Below are 22,034 nucleotides of genomic sequence, written 5' to 3' on the forward strand. Positions count from 1 at the left end.
TGAGAGAGTGAAGCGGAGAGAGAGAGAGAGAGAATGTGGATATGTTGATGAGGTGTGTGTCTGTTTAGTGCATTTTTTTGTCACTGAAAATGGAGGAACTTTATCTTCTTGAAAGCAAACCTTTACGCCCTTATTGATTGATTTTAGGGGCGTACCCCTATCAGTATACACACAACACGCACACACACACAACACAAATACGTGCACTCATCCATGACAGAAAATAAGAGTCCAGATGTATCTGCAAGGTTTTTTTTTTTTATTTGACAGCAGCAACATTTTACGTGAAAATGAATTACTGTGAATCAATAGTCAGAGATATAGCCAATTTATTTTGCAAGAGAATTCGTTTCTAACCTGAGACCTGGATACAGTAAATATGATTAAACTGTAAATATGATCAGAGGATGTGAGGAAGACGTCCCCAACCAGACAACAGAAGACTACCAAGGAAACAAAATGCAAAATTTGGTGGTATGCCCATGCAGGAAAATATGATAGATGGTAGCAGTAAATGCATTCAATAATGAGATAAGCCTCTTAGAATCAATTCATTGTGTGTAAATAACAATATTTCCTTTTTATTGTGCATGTGGCAGCTCCAGATTTTACATTTCGATGATGGCAGGCTTCATTCAGCATGGAATTCCCCTTTAAGACTCCCATTAGCATCTTAATGTTAAGCCTGATACAAATGGCCAGAGAGCAGGACTGCTGATCTAAGGATTTCTCTGGCCTTTCCAGCGCTAATGAATAAGATGGTCAAGAGAACCTGGCAGGGGGTTCTAGCTCAATCCAGAGAAGATTGAAAACTGCAGGCACAGATCTTATAGCCCTTCTTGATATTACAGTGTTATGGTCTGTTGTTGTGCAAATAAAATGGACGCAATCCACCGCAGAAAAACCTGTCAGATTATATCATATTTTACTTTGACTCATTCAATTTCTATATATAAATCTATAAGATTGCTATAAAATTAAAAGTTCTCTGTAATTGGACAGGTGTTTAAAACACTGAATTAGCTAAAACTTTCATTCTTTCTCAGAGATTTGTCAAAGAATCAGTGAGGAGTTAGACTGACATGCCATTGGAATTTTGTCTCTTTTTAAAAAACAAATCAATTAATACATTAAATTAGTTTAAAAATAAATTCTGCTTTGATCATAGGATAATATACATAAAACTCTATTGGTTAATAGCTAAGTATTTGTTGTGCATCAATCACAAAATAAAGGACAGAAGGTGCAAATTGGTCCCAATGACTCTGTTTGATCACAAGAACTAATCAATACTCTCTAATTAGCAGCTGTTATTATGGTTGTTATTATGATTATCTCTGAAACATGAGTAAACCCTGCAATAGTAATAAGCTGGGGTTTTTTGTCAAGACCAGCCCATAAGTGCACAGTGTCTTCAGAATACATGTAACTGGTAGATCATACATGCATATGTGGTAGCTGTATACATACGCATTTGTTCTTACTAAGAAGTACATGAGTAATGAAGGATTGACAAGTTGTCAGTGACAGCATATAAAACCTTCATGACAGTTATTAAAAGCTGTAAAATAAATAATGAGAACAGGTTGCTACCTAGTGATCATAAAAATTATGATCACTAGGTAGTGATCAGCCTTTAGACATACTGAGATGTCTAAAGGCTGATCATGCATGTACCCATTAGTAGTCATTAGCAGTCAGTGGCATAAGCTGACCATTAACTTGTCCCATATTCATTACACTGTTTAGATGCACTAAAATATACTGGCGTAGCATTCAGAAAGTCTTATTGTATGCTGCCAACAGGCAGTACAGAGAAAACCCCAACAACCCTTCAGCTCTGATGCAGGATAGAAATACACACTGGTGGGGTTGTACAGTAGCCGTCACTGTATTCCTGTTAAATCAATCAATGATCTGGATATATGAGAACATGGTCATTTTATATAACAGAATGATATTCTGTAATTATAAGACATGATCTTAGCCACTACAGGACTAAATTTGGAATCAATAATATATGCAACAAAAGTCCAAATGTCTGCCAAGGATTTTAGAGACACCCATTAATTGTCATTCTGAATCAAATTCTGCTTTCACTGCATTTCCTTACCCTGGTTTCCACATCTCATGATTCACATTTGCCATCTATTATTAAAGAGCATCTTAACAGCCCCTGAAAAAAGGAGAAAACTCTTGGTTTTGCTGGCCTGCAGTGGTTTAAAATCTCACCTTGCCACTAATTCAGAAGTTTACTGACCAGGGTGTGTCAGGGCAGCACACCATGGCATCACTGTTGGATGTGGTTACCGGTGCAGCAGAGCACACTTTGGACCATACCCACCACAGGCAAAACTGATGCTTGGTGTGGTCTGTTAGTGAAATATACTTGAAACTTCCATCCAGAGAGGGTTGTGGAGGCTTCTCAGCATGGTGTTAAGTTACTCTTTAGGTGTTAGAAAGGGCCTGGTCTCTAAGTGGCTTATGACATTTGTTCTCTCTATCTTAAAAACATCTCACTCACATTCCCCTGGTTAAACACATGACCCAGTAAAAAATAATAACCTATCCATCCCAACTTTAACACCTCACCAACTACACATACTTTTTACCATTTGTTCAAAGCTATGATTACCACGCCCCCCAATTACCAAGTTGTTAGGCACTAGGTTGTTTTTGTGTGTGTGTGTGTGTGTGTGTGTGTGTGTGGGTGGGTAGGTGTGTCCCAGCAGATTTCAGATGAGCTAGATCTTGGAAATGAGTTGGCTGACAAGCTTCTGGAGGTCCTGGGTTCGGTGCTCGGTGGTCCTCAGCACCTCTTCGTGGTTTGCTTTTGAATTGCTGTCATAATCTGTCACAACCTTGTTGGTGATGAGAGACAGACCCAAAACACGCAAGCCACAGTGACGAGCCACCACCACCTCTGGGACTGTGCTCATACCTAGAAAAAAGGAAGGAGAATTGTGTGCATAAAGACATTAAAACTCAGAAGTGGAATTCAATTCTGTTCTCGGGAAAATGCCTAATTTGGCTGGGCTTACACTGAAATTGCTTTCTACTCTTTTTGTATGCATTTAAGTTTAGCTACCAGCAAAAAAAAAAAAATACAAAACTGCATATTAATGACATATTTAACTAAATTAATCAAATGATTCAACATGATTTGTATTTGAGCCCTGAAAAAGGAGAAAACTAAATCTAAACTGAGTCTAAATAAATGCTGTGTAAGTCTTCCTATGAATAACGCCCCAATAGGTTGTTTGTGCAAGCTGCTTATTACAGCCAATAGTTCATTTTTAAGTGACATTTAGCAATCGTGTGAGACAGCATCAGTCAAACTTTTACCATTGCACTGTCACATCATATAAGGGCTAGATATTTATTTTATACTTCAACAGTGATTTTCATCTGTGGCATAGCTCCTGCAGCCACAGGACCACTGTTTCAGGACACACTCCTATGAGTCATAATAAGAGGTTTGGGACAGGCATGACTTGTTGTGTGTAACTGTCTGTGGTCCATGTGAATAGCAGAAACAAAATAGGAGGTTTTAACATTGGAAAAATACAGATTAGAATTGCATTGTACTACACTGTTTGATTTTTGAAAACTGGTTGAGTAAATAGTACAAGGAGGAGACCCAGATGAAAGTTGGTCTGAGGCGTCTATGATAAAAAAATGAGCAATGTCTTGACAAGTAACCTTCCATAATAGCTCATTGGGACATATCACATAATTCTAAAAAAAGAAGGGTTATGCATAAGTGTCTATTTAACACAATGAGAAAGCTATTGATAAAAATCTGGAAAGCTCTTTTAGCCGTTTTGCTTTCACTTGAGAGAGTCCCTCACTTCAGCTCATCAGTGCCTATGTACTGTCAAATCACTTAAGGTGCCAGGGCTTCAATATCAGATAATGTGGTAAAGATAGCACCTGTGCAACATTAGTCAAGTTTTAACCTTCACTTCCATGCTGTTTGCATTTTATCAGAGTGCATTACCTGAATAATGTATTCATATTTGTTTTTATAGTTCATCTAATGTTGGTGATGTACTGTTGAGAGGCTTTCCCACAACAGGCCCTTATGAGTGTGTGACGGAGCTGTACTAACCCACAGCGTCAGCCCCCAGCATCTGCAGGACTCTGCACTCTGCAATGGTCTCATATGTCGGTCCAGCCAGCATGCAGTAAACCCCTTCCTGCAGGAAGCTGTCGCAGCCCTGCTCCTCTGCTGTTTGCTTGGCCAGAGCCCTCAACCCACGGTCATACGCATCCGACATGCACGGAAAACGCACTCCAAACCTAGAGAAATGAATTAGTTACAGAAATGATTTGGGAAACACAGACATTTCACTTTTGTAGCTATTGCGTTGCTGTACCTGTTATCATTGTGCCCACAGAGTGGGTTCTGCCCTGCAAAGCCTGGCATATTGATGTGATCCTTAATGAGCATGATGTCTCCCACATTGTAGCTGCCGTTCAGTCCCCCTGCAGCGTTTGTCACAATCAGAGTTTCCACACCCAGCAGGAAGAAGACTCGCACTGGGTATGTCACCTAGAGAGACAAACATTCAAAGCTTCAGAGACAGACACTGTTGCTGTTTTATTGCCTTGATGTATATCAGATTGTTACAAATGGGAAGTACAAGATGGGGGCCAGATGGGAACCACAGAGGAGGAAACGCATCACTCGAGAAGCCAATATTTTAGATAGGACAGCTTCAGCATGTGCTGATGTCAGTAGACTCCAGGCTAGATTTTTTATTACTATAGGTTTTGGTATGTCTGAAACAGTTGTGGTTCTATGATAACCTTTATTTGGCAGCTGATGGCCTGTAAATGACTGTTGCTACTTTCCACTGCAGTCACATTTGGAAATTGCTTTTTTTCTATTTCACATTTCTCTACAGCTTGAATTGAAAGTGTTTTGCTAGGTAGTGCAGAAAGGTTTTCAAGCACCCGGGGTTCTTGATAAGGTCAGTACTGTCATTTTGGAACATGAGTCTGTTTGATGTAAGTTTTACATATTATTTGATGGATTGTGTTGGAAATGGCCTTGTCAGGGATGAAATGTAAGCAGGGTAAGCTGTTTTGTGTATACAACGAAAGAACTGTCGATGGTTGAACTGTAATACATTATTTGCCAAAAAGGCTGTTGGATGGCAAAGCATACTTGCCTATGCTAAGCTAGTTTTAAAGATTATCTAAGATCACCTCTCTGATCAGTGTAGGATTTGGTTCAGTTTGGCTTCAGGACCATAACACAGGACAAAGTCTAACACAATTTCCAAGCTGATGGCATATTTGTAACACATGTCTGTAAGAATTTACCTTACTTGACTCGGGAGGAGTTAAAATCTTTTCAGCTCAGTTCATGTAGATGATTTAACTAGAGGCATTTAATATATCACCTGTCTAAAGTCCTAACAGGACACTGGAGGGTCATAATGCATCTCACCTTCTATCAAACTGGATTTTATTATTCAGAGGAATTATATGGATCATTTTATGTGAAGATGGCACATCACAGCTGGCAATAAAATAAATCTAGAATACAGTATCTCGATGGGCCAAAGGCCAGTCCCACGTTGACTCAGTGGGTGATTTTCTTATTGTCATCACAACTACGCAGCTGATCATCAACACACATAGTAAATTGTTAGCCAAAGGTCTGTCAGGCTCTGTTCAAAAGGCAACAGAGGACACCAAGTTTACACAATTTGATGATAAAATGACATGACTGGAGATGAGATAAATTCTTAAATGTCTGATATCTCTGAATATCAAACAATATGAAAAATGTCAAGTTTTAGCCACTGAATCTGAATCTATTTTACAGATATACTGTAAGTGCTAGTTATTCAAACTGTATCTACAATTATCACTACAGCCTAGTGTCTTTTTAAAACTTAAAATAATGGGATCTGGCACAAAATCAATCAACCTTGCAAAGTGGCTCCTCCCTGACAAGAATAACAAAGTACGTTTTTGTTCACACCCATGGTTTAAAGATCAGGCCTACACCCATACAGAATAGATATTTTTCTCCAAGCGATTGACAAAGTCACAGTTTAAAGTGCCAGCTGTAGTTCAGTTATCCTGTATAGAATACTGCATGTATCAGCAAGGTTTCAAAATGCAGAAGCAAGTTGGCTTGTGACAAAAAATTGAGATACAATGCTTTTAACAAAGCAGAGTACTGGTCCACATGGAGACCATTCAGATTTCATTTTAACTAATGTATTTCCAGCATAATGATTAGTAAAGTAAACAAGACCAAAAGACTGTCAATGTAATGCTGAAATCAAACATATTTACAGGCAATCAAACACATGTTTTAGGCCATGATGCTTGGCTCTTTGGATGGTAATGTTGGTTGGTGGGTCCAACACTTTGGTCCTGAAATATCTTAGTGACTACTGGATGGACTGACATGAACTTTTTTACAGACATTTAGAACTGATGTTGTACAGACATTAGTATCATCCATTAGTCTCCTTACCCTTCTTATTTTGTGTTTAGTGCTAATTAACAAGTGCTAGCATGCTAACACACTAATGAGCCTGAAACAACAGCATTTTCATTGCAAGCATATTAGCGTGCTAATGTCAGCATATAGCGTAAAGCACCAATGTGCCTAGGTACAGCCTCACATAACCAATAGCATGGCTGTAGACTTTAAGGTTAGGTATAATATTCTGCTACACCAACCAATAACAAAAACAAAGACTTGCAGTAGTACAGACAGTGTACAGCATACTTGGCCAGGTCATAGTTTTCCACTTTGTCCCTGTTTAAAAATTCCTGTGAGATTTTTGTAGTGAGTTTGGGAACGCTGCCCTAGTTGGAGAGTTTCTCTCCTGCCAAGCTTCTTCAGACTGGGAGTCATCTTTTCATTCAGTATTTGGGTATACAAACGCAAGCAGAGTGTCATCTATAAATTTCACCTCTTTTGTACCTTTTGCTCTCAGGCAGCTCAATATCAGCACATTCCCACCTCCATTTTCATGGTCACTGTGTGCAACTGTGTGCTCATTTGTGAGCAGTGTTTGACTTCATGCAGCGTCCTTTGCACTGTCTGAGCAGTAGCAAATACTTTCCACAGATATTCCTTGTACCAAATCAGAAGCACGTACCCGTCTGCTTTTCAATGCAAGGTTGTATAAATGTTCAGCAACACATCCTCCTTAACACATGGAGCCATGTGGTATTTGACACAACGCAAACCAAAACTGAGAAGGCTGTGGTGTTCACACGCTATTATATAACCTGGTTGTACACTGGGGCCTGTATTTTGAATGTAGTCTGTCTAACCTGTTAGTTTTTAACTGTACATAAGTCAAAGTCAAAGTCAGCTTTATTGTCAATTCTGCTATATGTACGCACATACAGAGGATTGAAATTTTGTTGCTCTTAGACCCACGGTGCAGCAAGGTAAAAATAAAAGTAGTATACACACAGAAAGACATATATTAAAAAAGTATTTTTTAAAAATGATAAAAATAAAAATAAACATCTACAACACAACAACAGAAACATAAGATCAAATGCCCTACACTCCAACTTAAGAATAATGCAGTTATTGTAAGATGGACACAGCTTTGAATCACTTAACACAGCACAGGGGTATAATTAGCTTTGATGTACAAAGAATTTTGTAGCTTACCGTGTGTATGTCGTAGCCCTCATAGAAGTGGAATCGCCCCTGCATACAGACACACTCACGGCCCTTCAGCCTCCCAAACACCAACTGACCGGCATGACCTGGAACTGCACAGCACGCATACAGTATGAGCAGCAGCTAACATCCACAGCGTCCAAACACATCATTCACTGCTGATAAAAATGCCATTTACAAAGACAACCTACCAGTGCTGATGGGGAAACGTGGGATGTCCGTATATGGGAAGACAGTCTTGTCGTCCAGCAGATTGGCCAGACCGCCCAGGCCTGACCCACAGATGATGGCCACTTTAGGACGCTGCTTTGTGTGGGCCAGCAGCCAATCTGCTGTCTCCTTGTACTCATCATAACTGTATCTGTAAATAATGGGAAAAAAATTTGCATCATATATTACTAAACTGTAGCTCATAAATCAGTTACTCTTCTCTATGATAACTACAATCTAACCATCATCAACAGGGAAAAACACAATTAATACTAGAATTAAAAGTCATCACATTCTGAGGAGGGTATCCAGGCATATTACATTATTGCAATACATTGGGAAAACTCTGGAAAAGCCTAGCTGAAAACAGAATATGTCCATGTGCAACTGACATATAGCTGTCCACATGTACATGAACATCAGTTGCAGTAGGACAGGTTCAACTGACAGGCAACAAGTAAAACCCTATAGAAAAGAAAAGTCAGTTTGGTTCAGCTTTGGTTTTCACATTGTTTCAATAGTCAGATCTATAACAGATTTCTACATAAACAATTTAACAGAGCAGGTCTTAGTAAAATGTTCAACCACAGCATAAACATGTCATCATGACAAATCAAGTTTCAAAAAACTCATGCCAAGCTATTGCTCATTGTCACGATAATGTTATCCAATATTCTGTAACAATCATGCTAAGTACTAGAAAAGATCAGCTGCAGGGGAAAATACAGGAATGAGTAAAAGCTCATGGAAAGGAACACTCAGTAACATTAAGTATAAATAATGCACTGTGCAAAACACATACTGGTTTTTACTTTGCCATTTTAAGTTGTTTAAGCCGAATTATTATTCAGGGATGTTGATTTGATTGGAAATGCCTCGAGGTACTACATTACACAAAGTCTGAAACAGGCTATAACTCTGGTTATAAATCTGGCTGTAAAGCTATAACCATGTTAATGTTCCCTTGTTGCCTCAAGCTTTGTTATTAAAACACAATGACACTTCAGGCTGCAGCCCAAACCAGACCAATGCTGCTGTCTAAAATGACTGTTACATCAGACTAGCTTTGGGTGTTCAATCCTACCACACTTCTTTTCATCACAATGGGTGTATTTGTACCTGGAACAGGGTGAGGTCAAAGACTATGAACATAATGTGTGCATAATGTGTGCATAATGCTCCTTTCGACTGCCTGAGTAGCTTTTAATGACTGTGTGAGTCACTAAAAAAGCAGAAGTGTACTTCTGTTTTCTCTAAAATCCTAACACCTTAAAAGTCAACCTTTCACTCTTCAGCACAGACAACTGTGACACAACTGTTGTCTGGCTTTCATTACCTGTCAGTTGCAGAAGTTACCCTTGACATTTACACCTTTCAGGTGGTAATGTTTACACAGAAACACTCAACCACAGTTGCAATTAGGCAGAGAAACAGATGACTGCTACAACTTCTGCACTGTGTGCGGGTCATACACAAATTCGTTGGATTGGTGCCAGCAATTCAGGTAACCTAACCTGATAACTGAGCATCTTTTTTTTTTTTTTTTTTAAATCAATGATTCATAAAACCCTGGAACTGAAACTTCAAGACATCAGCAGTGATGTGTAATATAACATAGCCATAAAAAACTCTCTTGTCCAACAAAAACATGAAGAAATCTCCTGTAATATTTTTTATGAGAGTCAGTGAATTGTCCTTGTAAATAAGGAGGCTGGTCCAGCTAATTCACTGTGTATTCCACTGCTGAATTAAGATTAGAATAAGATTAGCCAACTAGACTGACCAAACTGATAGCTAACAAACAAAAGTTTTTTTGACAACAACTAAACCAGGCCTACAACATAATCTACAAAATTCAGTTTACAATACTATCTTGTTATTTCTGGTCTAATGACTTTTCATGTTGATGATGTGTATGTATTCATCTACTGTTTTTAATATGGATCAATTAAAAAAAAATCTTGTTCTTAAATAAATAAAATAAATAAAATACACTCTGAATCGAATCACGTGTCATCATTATACAGTCACACACGTCTTTGACACCAAAGTACGTGTTATGTAACGGCAAAATAACAGATTTCACCCAGAGCTGGAAGTGAGCTCTTCTCTCTCTGGATCTTAGCGCGGAGCTGTCCGCGGTGCTGCCAGAATTATGTGTTTAGGCAGCCGGAGCAGGAAGCAGAGCGGAGCGGGGCGGGACGGGGCGGCCTCCAGGCTGTCTGCCACACATTTTTTGGCAAACACATCACAACTCGTCCTGAAAACATAAGCGTGTCTGACCAGCCTGGGCTGTTGTTTAGCTCCGATTTTTTCAGTTAAGCAGACACGCACAACCGACATGTTAAGTGTCCGGAGAAAGCCATTATTGATGAAAGGAATTCGACTACAGCACGGGAGGAAAAAGCAGAACGTATAGATACGATGTGCGTGTAAACCACCTGTAACATACACGATTACGTCAGAGTGAGAGGTGTCATCCTAGGAGGAAAGCCCCCATAGGCTACTATAATCCTCAGAATAAAGCCTTCATGATACTGTTGCCTTTGCTTCTCTAAACGATTCTCAGATTTCACAAGGTGCACCTTGCAAATTTCACTAATTATACAGGCGTAATTATTTTAACAATATAATTAGGCTACAGTGTGGTCTGGACAATCATGAGACTCAGCTCAGTCCGTCTCACCAATAGCCAGCCTCAGTGGCCTTACCTGCACTGACTGGAGGGGGAGGGCGCCGCGTCCATAGCTGATGATGAGTGGGGTCAATATGCTGATAAGACGCTGTTCGTGTCGTTTCTGACAGGCGATTTCCGTGCTGATTTCACGGTAGTTCAGTATGCTGATGGAGATCCTGCCACGGCGGACGGAGCGGCGGAGGTCACGGTGCGCGCTGACGTCATGGCGTATAAATCGAAGGGGCGGGTCCTCCGCAGATTCCCTTTGAAGGACTAAATCCAATTTTCTACCAGACTGAGCAGCCCACTGATCCGTTCACCGAGAGAGACAGGGCTGGAAACAGAGTGAGAAACAATGAGAAAGAAAGTGAGGGAAAGAGAAAGGGGAAGGCTAAAATCAGCAACGACTCTTTGTTTGTTTGTTTGTTTGTTTGTTTTTTAATGAACATCTTTAAAAAAGACCAAAATGAACTAATTCTACAAGTGACTTCATCTCAAAGCCAGGAAACTGCATGATAACAGCCTGAGGCATGATGTACAGACACTCCTCTCTCTCTCTCTCTCTCTCTCACTGTGACACAGCACACACACACAGAGAGAGAGAGAGAGAGAGAGAGGCTGCAAAACAATTCAAGTGCTGACTCATGGGTTAGCGGGAGAGAATGAAAGTCATGAGAGAAACAGAAAAGGTGTACTGAAAGCTAGAACTCTGGGCTATAAAACTAAAAGAACTGTAAACCAATATGTTGTGTACCTAATGTGTTTAAGTGTGTAATGAGCCAAGGTCCTACCAATGATATCTACCAATGACCAGAGCTGTAGAGCAGTTAAACAACATTTTCACCAACTAACAGACTTTATGATCTAAATCTTTGCAGTGCATTAGTGTGGCTCTGAAGTCAGGTCTCCAATATCTTTCCTGGAATTTTGATGTTTTAACACAGTTTACATTCAACAGTAGACATAGTGGGTATAGAGGCTGACTCATTTTCAATTTGACTAAAAAATATATAAATAAAGCATTTTGTTCTTGGCAATGTGAGGAAGGCTTGAAATAGAATGTTGACATTAATCTGAGCAGTGATACCCAGGTAATTTACACTCAGTAGTGGACAGAATTATATTATATTATAATAATCACTGATCAGATGTTTCAGTGGCTGATGATATACTGAAAATAAAGACATTCTGAGAATGAGGCTTCAAGGAAAATACTTCAGTGTTGATTGGGGTCAAAGTGCCTCTACTTCAGGGCAATGTACCATATCATTCTATATACCGTATGTCATGAACAGACACTCAAAGGGGATAAGTAAGTGGATTTGTAAAATTGTAGATTAAACTAGAAATTCCTGACCTGTCATGCTTACTGGGTTTTCAAATCCCTTTTTGTAGTCCCACTACCCTAATGACCTTCTTAAACACACACAGTGCTCAAATGGTGTTTTTTGGCATGTATGTATATGTGTTTGCCTGACTGCGTGTGTGTGTGCGTGCATGTGTGTGACAGAGAGAGAAAGAAAGAGAGAGAATTATAGGAGTGGGATGTGTCCTGGATATGATATCATCTAACTTTCATCTTTTGATTCTGGCTTTTTCAAAGTTTGCAATGGATAATTTTTTGATTGACAACAGATTTACTTACTGGATGCAGATTAAGATTTTACATACAAAATAGTATCATTTTATGAAATATGATGCACTAGATTAAGTCTATTTTTGCCATTGATGTACTATTAGAGTTTATAATACATCAATGGTTTTTTGCCAACGTAACAGCAGCTAGCCAATCAGAAAATGCTTTACTGGGCGGTTGGTTGAGTGCGTTGCCACGGCAACAACCCACAACGAAGTTGACTGAGAGTTTGAGGCTGAATTTCGGAGAGTTTTGAATCCACAGATTATTCACTTACGGAATGGTAAGACTTTGTTAATGTCTTTTTGATGATGCAACAAGAAACAGGTTTCACCATTAAGTTTTTTCTAACGTTAAGTGACGGGAGGGAAGTGTCGAATAGGTGATAGATTTAACATCCCGATTATACAGCAAGTCGACAGGAAAATTGAAGACCTCGGCAGTACGAAATATATTTTAAAGCTATTAGTAATCTTTATGTGCAATTCCAGTTACAAGCAATTACAGATAATTTGGAGGAATAAATTTCCTCCAAATGTGGTGAAGAGCCTATTGTATTGCTCTATAGCATTACGTTATTAGCGAAACAGATCTAGGTTACTGTTACTACAGTAACAACCACAGCCTAAGCGTGAGCATCGCATGAAGGAAGTGGTAGGAGTGTAATTAGAAATCTACAAATGACTACTTTTTCTTCTATTTTTTTCCAGGTATTTTTGCCATGAGACACATTCAAAATGACAGCCACTGAGATACACGCAAGTACGAAATGGTTAAAGAACAGATTATACAATTATAAACTTGTTCTAAAGGAGGACAAGCCAAGAAGGGTGAGAATGTCATGTTGTTTTCGCTTTTTCTATGTGAACTCACATTTGCCAGTGCTTGTGGATTCTGTTGTGAAACTTTGTAGCAACATGACACATAGCTCACACAGAAGTAGAAGTATCCCTGTGAAATTAATGAGATGTTGAAACCAGGTTTTTGTCATGAATTAATAGGGGACCAATTTCCTGTGTCTGTTTTGGACAGTGTCCCATTCTTTTAAAGAAGCTGCTTCAAATGACAGATTGTGCTAAATATTACCATGACTTTTTACAAGGAACACAAATCAATATGTGACTGCAGTGTTTTGATGCAGTGACCTCAGCTCAGCAATTGTAAGCCCCTGCCCTCTCTTAGACTGCTTGTATTTATACCTAGAGCAGGTGGAAAGAGTAGGAACTACTTTTATTTAGATTTTTCAAAATCTAAAAGGTCAAAATGAGATCCACAAAACGTTTTATTTGTCCTTATAGCTAATTATATTGATTAAAAAAAAAATAAAAAAAATAAACAACAACTAGTAATTAAATAATAGCATGAATTAATATCATAGTAGTTTCCATATTTCCCTATTGGTAAGTCGAATAAAAACCAATACAAATATGATAAGATAATATTGTGCAACGTGTAAATGAAGCAGTGCAACCTTTTTATCCCACAGCACAATGTCCTCACAAATATTCTGAAGGCTGTTACACCTGTATTTCTCCATGTAAATGAGAATGATTTACATCATTTACATCAAAAGAGACGTCACATTATTTCACAACTTCTTTTTTTAAAGAATAGTGTTTACTTGTGCAATTTTGTTGTCTCTGAATAATAGAAATGAGTGTATTATGAATACACACCTAACTCTTAAATATTGCATATGCAGTAACCCCCTTTGCTGCATTATTGATTTAGATTTTAAGCTAAAATCCTTTTCTGACATAACCTTGAAAGAGGCTAAGTGCAGTTAGATGTTTCTCTGCTTCTGGAGCACTGATAAAGAGGTGCCAGAGGATTGTGTGGAGAGGATTCTAACCATAAAATGCTGTAGATGGTCCTTACTGAAGGGGAGAATATTAACATTCTTTGAAGACATGATGAAATCAGCTGATGCTGTTGTTCCTGTATGTATTTGATGCAGATGTCTTTGCATATGTGTCATAGCTAACAGCTTAAAGTTGGCAGCCTGCTGTTCTGGTGCTATTTATCTTTTTCCCATTCTCTTTATTAGTGATAACAGTCTTGTTTTATGTGGTGTCTCTTACATCACTGCTGATTTAAGGGACAGAAATCAGTGCAGTTAAAATAATAGACTGTGTTGCTGCGTATTTATAGGTGACTCCATCAGTTTACACCCAGGAGATGTTGCAGTCTACAGAGGAGCGCCTTGCTAACACCAATGAGATACGACCACCCCGGATCCTTGAGCTGCTTGACATGAGCAAGACTACGCATCACAAAGTAAATACCAGCCAATGTTGCGATACCTCAGTTCCTTAAAGACTTGCTATGCTTTCTCTATCCACAAAATTAAACTAAATTCTTCTGAGCGAGCAAATAGAAAAAAATGGCTGAAAATGGTGCAGTGAGTCACAATAGGCACCAATAACTAGGATGATGAAACCAGTTTAACATGTCAGGGTATTATATGAGCTTAAAGGACATACTAGACGCTGGTCCAGTCATCACTGAAAACTGTGACAGTAACAGCAGCCTACAGCAAAGGATGAAAGTTGTACAGGAGTTAGCTATTACAGACAGCGGATGCATTTATCTTTATCAGAATAAAACCCTGGGGAGCTGAAGCTGTCTTCTCACTACAAAGGACTTGCAGACCATAGGGATATATAATAAAGTATAGAAAACTACATCAGTATTTTTTTCCTAATGTTTCTGATTCTATACAGTTTGAGCATTTGTATACACACACTGTAGCTCCCAGTTGGCACACGTAATCATAGGCTGAACTGACATATCCCATATAAGTAAATAAAAAGAACTGAATGTGGCAAACTTATTGAAAGTGTAGCTGTGACCAGGAGAAGACAACAACACATTCAAACCTACACTGATTTATCATTAATCTGCTGCATACAGAGTATGTGCTGTCTGCTAAGGTCATTCACAGTGTACCAAAGCAGCATCCCCTTAGTCAGCATCTACTAATTGATGGGCAGAGGGCAACCAATGTGAATGAGTGCTACCTTTAGAGTCAGACTTTCACAGGGGGCTTGGAGCAAAAATGCCATTAAAAGTTTGAGAAACGCCTATGAAATTAGTACATGCTCTCTCATTATAATTAGGACACAGTTTTGCATCTCATCCTGTTCACATTTTTGTCGACTTGTCAAATATGCAAATGCAAATATGACCAACCTCCACTGTGGACCCCTGCTGGAGAAAAGTTGGAGCAATGACCAGCAGGGCCTTTTTAGGTCACCCTGAATGCATCATCTTGAAAGGAAGTTGCACACTTCAACTTACAGTATTATGTTATGATTTACAATGATACAATGAAAATCATCAGTGTAAATAACACTTCAGGTTAACTTTAAGGTATAAGGATTGGGCTTGAGACTTCAAATCTACATGTAACAGCTGCAAGACAAATTTGAGGTGTGGATTTTGAAAGATGTTGGCATTTATTAGAAAGGAGAACCTAATAAAAAATTCTGTTGAGTTGTGTTATGGGAATTGTAGGATCAAGTGTGTTCAATTTTCCCCTTAATAGAGGACAAAAGTCAAGACCATTCTGTTTTTTTTATCTGCCACCTCTCAGTTGCCTATTTCAAAGGGAAATGAAATGCTAAATGCTGGAGTATTGCTTTAAATGTAACATTGTATGCCTCCAAAAAGTGCTGTAAATTTCTATTAATATGAACATTTGTCATACAGTAAATGTTTTTGAAATTGAAGGCACCCTTGAGTTCTCATACCCAAGAAATGTTAGGAGTCCCAGAAGTGTCTGTGACTCTGACAAAATTAATTATTTTAAATGAAAAACATAACTTTGATCAGCATTATTTTATAGTGTTTGTCTGTGTTGTCAGTCATCCTTAGTGGATATGGACCAGGCGCTTTTCCAGCCTTACCCATCTGAGCTGGTCTTCCAGAACTTCACTTCTGCACAGACCTACAAGTTACCACTACTCCTCCGCAACAATGACAAGGTGTGAATGAATGATGAATAAGTAAACATTTACTAAAACAACATGGCTGCTGAGCTGATGTTTCAATCAAGACCAGCTGTGCAATGGAACAATGCTAACAGTCCAGCTGTTGCATAGCTTTGACCTTAGCAGCACATGTGTACGTCTATGTGTGTGTGTGTGTGTGTGTGTGTCACGGAGCATGAGTTGTGTTTAAGGAGTGCAGAATGATTGGAAAAGGTAAGTGGGGATTGGATAAGATTTATTGCTGCAATTTGCACAAGACACCATCAAGTAATAATGAATAATTAATCACACATGTATGAGCCTGACTGTATTTGTTGCTGTGTGGAGCTTGCCATTTTATAACATTTGTGTGACACTTTCTTGTCAAGGTTTCACGACAAGTGAAGCTGGAGCTGCAGGACTCAGACTATTTCCATGTATTTGGACCGGAGAATGCAGGTAGCAAGATTGGACCAGGATTGTCTGCTACTTTCACTGTCTCCTTCACACCACAGGAGGACAAGGTAGGGGGAGACAGGGTGGGGTGTTGACTGCTTCATGAATAATCATACACAGAAGTCCAGATTCAGAGAGCACAATGTATAGTTTCATGATAACATGCACTTAGGTTGATATAGAATTTAGATAGGATTATTAGATGAAGCTGTAATCAGATCTGCAAGGAAGCAGAGGATAGGATGTGGTGAATGGATTAAAGTAATACTTAGTGAGAATATATACAAAAAATTAAACAGATGTAGTTAGCATGTATTCATATTTTGTGCACAAGTTAGCATAGCGTAAATGTTAGCATGCTAACATGCTAAACTATAATGGTGAACATGATAAATATTATAGCTGTTAAACATCAATATGCTAGTATTGTCACTGTGAGCATGCTAGCATGGTGATGTAGTATTTTGCTCAGTGTATTTAAGTACAACCTCATGGAGCTGCTAGCGTAGCTGTAGAGCCTTGTTACAGATTTGTGTCTGATTTGCGAAGTGGTGTGCAGCACACACATATAGGAAAATACTGAAAACAAAGGTTTGCTATGTAATTTCCTAAAAAATTATTTTAATGTTTGACATATTTCTCCATTCAGGACTACCACCACAGACTGGTTTGCGTGACAGAGAGGGAGCGGTTTGAGGTCCCAGTCCGTGCCATTGGGCCACGTGCCATTCTTGACTTTCGAGATGAGCTCCATTTACCCCTCTGTCCGGTGAAAGCTTCCACACAGAGGACTCAGCTAGTCCGCAACATAGGAAACAGCAAGGCAAACTTCAAGCTGCTCACACAGAGGTTAGAGTCTGTTCTGAATGGGTTTATGTCTGCTATGTTTATGTGAGCAATTTCATATATGATATTTTAACTCTACAGCAGATAGCATTAATCCTAAAAAAACATTCTTAAATAACTTATATATAAACTCACACAAACTCAAACAGTTAATTTACACATTAATGCAATAACACAGATACCAAGCCTGGTTGTATTCCACCTGTGAAATTCAATTCAGTTCAACTCAACTCAATTAAATTCAGTTCAGTTCAGTTCAGTTCAGTTCAATTCAATTCAGTGCTATTCTGTTCTGTTCTAGGCCTTTCTCAGTGACACCCTCCTCTGGGACTCTTGATGTAGGTGAGAGCATGCAGGTGACTGTGGATTTCCACCCTATGACTGTAGGAGACCACAGCCAGGACCTGATGCTGCACTACCATACTGGTGAGCGAAATTCAGGAATCTCAAAACAAACAAAACTACGAAACTGTGCCATAAACAACTTTAAAAATAAGTTATGATAACTCTGATATAACTGGCTGTCAGTCGCACAGTGGCATAATTTCACGATTTCCCAAAGTAAAAATAGGGGTAAAGAGTGAAAAGTAGTAAAATATTCATAGCTGATCTGACCAGCATATCTTAATAAGACTTAAAAGGAATGACCTTGTTACAGAGTGCTTATCATCAACTGTGTTATTTTTTCCATCTGAGCATGTTTCCAGAAACTAAATTTTAGTATACTGTGAATGCCTCCACAGATGAGAAGTGGTGAGTTTTTTTTAGATGTTCTGTGTGTCATCTGTCAGAATATGCTTCTCAATCTGTTTGTCTCTCTTTGTGAAACACTGTGTCACAGAAATAGATTTCATTTGGCTTCATCAAAATCTGACAGTCTGATATGAAATTGATCTGTCAAATAACTTAGTGTATATGCTGTATACTTCTCTTCGTTAACACACATAAACATGCATAAAGTACATTTTCTCATTGTATAGCTGTTATTACTCGGCTACAACACAAAACAAACACACATATGGAGGGAAGGAGAGATTTCAAACTACTAAAGGAGTTTGCATAATCAGCAATATCAAATGATGTGGAACTAAAAGGATGAATGTGTTTGCTGTAATCATGGTGGCAGACACCATAATAAGATTCTCTCTCTGAAGCAATTGTGACCCTGAAGCAGAACAGGACTGCTAAACAGGGCCCACCATCCACATACCTGTCTGTAGCAGCCCAGCACAAATCGATTCCCCAAGCTGATCCAAATAAGTGCTCATTGTCTCCTTCCTAATTGTCTTCTTTTTGCTGCTTGATTTAAACCTAATTCACTGTGTGTATGGCTGTATGTGCACGTATGGATATGACTGGTTCTGGATTCAGAATAATCCTTTAACCTTGAATGTAACAGATGAGTAGATACTAACAAGGTACTTTGGAGCTTGTGTCAGTATGTGTGTGTGTGCTTGTGTCTGCTTGGGGCTGTGAAGCCAAAGGTGAAATAAGTAATGGTAATGAAAGGAGAATTTATAACATCCCTAGGGAAGTGGACTGTGAGTGTGGTGGGGATTGAGTCTATGATGGCTGTGGTGTATGGTATTTACTGGTCAGTGCAGCTTTTTTCTAGGCTTTGTTATCTCTCTTCCTCTCCTCTCTTCTCCTCTCCTCTCCTCTCCTCCTCTCCTCTACCCTCCTCTCCTCTGGCTCTGCAGCTCTTATTTTTTTCTAAAATTACATCTAAATGGCCTTAGCATACACAGTAATTCACAATAATCTGTGTATCTCTGCTTGTAAAACCACATTTTGCAAATGGCTGCTCAGAACTAGATTATCTGCATACTAATGCACAGAAAAACAAGTGGCTAGTGCTGCTTATTTGTATATATAAATTATAGACATGAATGTTGCCATTCCATGGAAACAAATCAGTAGAATGTTATCTCTGTGTCAAAGATGAATAACAACAAAGCTATACTGTGTTTATTAGTTTAAACTGTGACAGTATTATTTGGTCTGTTTAAGGTGATGGTTGAATCAGCTCATCTCAGCTCAGTGTAGTAAACTAATGAATCATTTATTCTGTTTATTCATTCATTCATTTTATTTAGATTTATAGTACCAGTTCTTGATTGTTTTAGTGGTAGCTGATTGTATTATCTATGCTTTACAAGTTTTTACGTTTGTGACAAATCTGCTCGTATGTGGAAATCTTTTAACAGTATTTTTTGAGTGATTCAAGGGCCCTACCCACTGTTAGCCTATACTGTAATTCTGTAACCTGACGGTCATTTTTTTGGGTTGCCTTGACTGACTCTTTAACATCAAAGGCAAAAAGGCAAAGCTTTTGACTTTTCATGTACACACACAAGGGGATCAATTAGAGGTAAAAGGAGAATGTTGCTGAAAACATCAGTGCATGGGTTTTATCCTGTTCAGCAAAAACTGCATGTGATGATTAAACTGGGGCTTAGACTGCTCACTGCATTTTCAACATTGAAAATTTCAGTGCAGTTTCATCAGAACATCAGTTTACAGTTAACAACAGAACAGAGAGATTTCTCATTTCATATGTACTCCAAGCTAAATCTTGGCTGCTAAAAATAGCAACAGCAAACAGGACTGGCTTAGTTGATTAAGCAAGGGGATGCTTTAGTCAGAATTAGATCAGCCTTGCTCCTGACCCAAGATGCCCACATCAAAGTGTCTCAAAAGCTAATTTCAGACAAGTACTAATTTCAGATACATACCTCCCTACAAGACAGAGAAAAATCCCATGATATTCAACAAATATAGTGGAATAGTTGTGTACCATACAGGAAAAAAGACTTGGGTTCATTCTTATTGGCTGTGCATCTCCTGGGTGGATATTCCATGCTGCACTACCCCCATTTTGAACTATGTATGAGTGTGTGTGTGTGTGTGGGGGGATTCAGGTGCTTGCTGACACAACATATTCATTCTGTTATCAGTAGTAGTCCTGAAACTCTACCACAAGAAAGTCACCTTGTGCAAAAACTGCCTGGTTATGATTGGATAATGATGGATAAGAGCTGAACTGCTCTGACCAGATTTTTATTCATAAATTTGAGTTTATCGTTTCGTTATTATGATGCCATTCCGCCAGAGTGGAGAGATGGGGAGAGACTTGCTAATATATTTTAACGCTGATTGTTTTGAGTAAAAAACATATCTCTCCATATGTGTCTGTGGATGACTGTTTTTGTTTTCTGTTTGTGTGCACTGTGCTTTTTTGCCTGTGTGTGTGACCTTAAAGGAGCAGAGGTGCTGTGTGGCTATGTAAATAGGCAAGTCTGCTGAAGGAGTGGCAACAGTAGCAGCGTTCAGCAGCATTAAGCTTTTATAATGGGAGGGCCAGCCTAGGTCCAGAACACCACTTACAGCCCATCAAGAGACTATCATTTTTAATTTAGCACCTTTCCCTGACTCCCTCACCCTCATGTATGTTTCAGGTCAGCATGTCGCAAAAGGCTTTACTCTGCTGAGGGGCCATCTGAGACTTCAGCATACGCTGGCTGACGTAACCTGTGCGTGCATTAGTGTGTTGTGGGTCAATTTGTATGTACAATACACCATAGTACTTAAAGCGGGTACACCCTATGTCTTTATTTCCCATTGTCAGTTAAAAGTCAGTGAAGCTTTGAAAAATAATCGTTGTGTCAGACAATTCTTGTTCTGTCTTAAAAATGAGTAGAGACTCTGTGCTGCTCTGGGAACCTCTCCTTCCTGCTTTCCTCCAACCCCCCCACCCCCCTTCTCCTCTGTCACCGCTACTGATTTAAATGAAAAGACAGACAGCTCTTAGGGAGCACTGAGGCATCTGCTTTGACAGGGCTATAGCTCCGAGGGGACTTCAGCACAACAGCCTTTTAGAAAAGCAGCTCGCACACACACGAACAGCAAGCAGCTCATAAACAAACACGCATTCTCAAATGTAAGTACAAGTATGTGCATTTGCACAGTAATACACACACACAACACACATACTGCAGAGCTGCTGTTTGTGCTGCCATCAAAGGTAGCTGAAGGGGTTGAGAAGTTGTCGCTGTGCACACAGAAATTATGGGACGAGAAAGCGGGTGGGGGATTGAACAGCTGTGATGAAAGCTTAGCAATAAGCTGCAGCTCTCCCTGCCTGTCAACTGCTGTCATAGCATCCGGATGCTGGGAGATAATTGCTTTTCTCTCTGTATTCTCCAATTCTTGTTTTTCTCCCTCTCATTTCCTTCCATCACTCATCCTCTGTCCTCTGTGTTCTCTTTTCTCTCTTCGTCATATATCTCACAGCCTCGTAGTCTTTCTTTCTAGCACAGTGAGAGCAAAGAACTGGCCTGCATGTGGAACTGTGTTAGGCTATTTTGTATTCCCTCCCTGTGGTGCGTGATAGAAATCTCAGTGATAATTGGCCTCATTGGAAGCAAACATGAGCATTCCTTATGTTTTTACTGCAGGGCATGCATAGTCATCATATAGATTTTACAAGCCTACATTTGTCATGGTCTGGTTGTGTTTTTTTACATCCACCAGGACTGCTGGTCAGTTTGTTGTTGATGC

General features: G+C 39.2%; 2 protein-coding genes across 2 annotated transcripts in view; one reads left to right on the forward strand and one right to left on the reverse strand.

Moving 5' to 3' along the window:
- Window positions 1–244: 244 nt before the first annotated feature.
- Window positions 245–10,778, reverse strand: pnp6 (purine nucleoside phosphorylase 6). The gene is made up of 6 exons (XM_018703616.2): window positions 10,600–10,778; window positions 7,870–8,039; window positions 7,667–7,770; window positions 4,380–4,555; window positions 4,112–4,302; window positions 245–2,941 (listed from the first exon to the last, which is right to left on the reverse strand). The coding sequence occupies exons 1-6, from the start codon at window positions 10,632–10,634 to the stop codon at window positions 2,745–2,747; spliced, it is 873 nt and encodes a 290-aa protein (XP_018559132.1). The 5' UTR covers window positions 10,635–10,778; the 3' UTR covers window positions 245–2,744.
- A 1,624-nt stretch (window positions 10,779–12,402) lies between these two features.
- Window positions 12,403–22,034, forward strand: part of hydin (HYDIN axonemal central pair apparatus protein) — a 65,621-nt gene continuing 55,989 nt past the window's right edge. Inside the window, 7 exon segments of the mRNA XM_051073345.1 lie at window positions 12,403–12,484; window positions 12,912–13,031; window positions 14,353–14,478; window positions 16,068–16,187; window positions 16,562–16,696; window positions 17,278–17,477; window positions 17,776–17,900. Of these exon segments, the coding sequence (XP_050929302.1) occupies window positions 12,939–13,031; window positions 14,353–14,478; window positions 16,068–16,187; window positions 16,562–16,696; window positions 17,278–17,477; window positions 17,776–17,900 (799 nt within the window). The 5' untranslated portion in view covers window positions 12,403–12,484; window positions 12,912–12,938.

This window comes from Lates calcarifer, linkage group LG10 (assembly GCF_001640805.2).
Source record: "Lates calcarifer isolate ASB-BC8 linkage group LG10, TLL_Latcal_v3, whole genome shotgun sequence".
In the NCBI taxonomy this organism is placed as follows: Eukaryota; Metazoa; Chordata; class Actinopteri; family Centropomidae; genus Lates; species Lates calcarifer.

Bases quoted from the DNA above. Each gene is read 5' to 3' on its own strand.
- pnp6 (XM_018703616.2), bottom strand. From the start codon at position 10,634: ATGGACGCGGCGCCCTCCCCCTCCAGTCAGTGCAG. The intron at 8,040-10,599 runs GTAAGGCCACTG...CATTATTTACAG, and splicing joins TCCCCCTCCAGTCAGTGCAG to ATACAGTTATGATGAGTACA. The intron at 4,303-4,379 runs GTACAGCAACGC...TCATTTCTCTAG, and splicing joins TGTGGGCACAATGATAACAG to GTTTGGAGTGCGTTTTCCGT.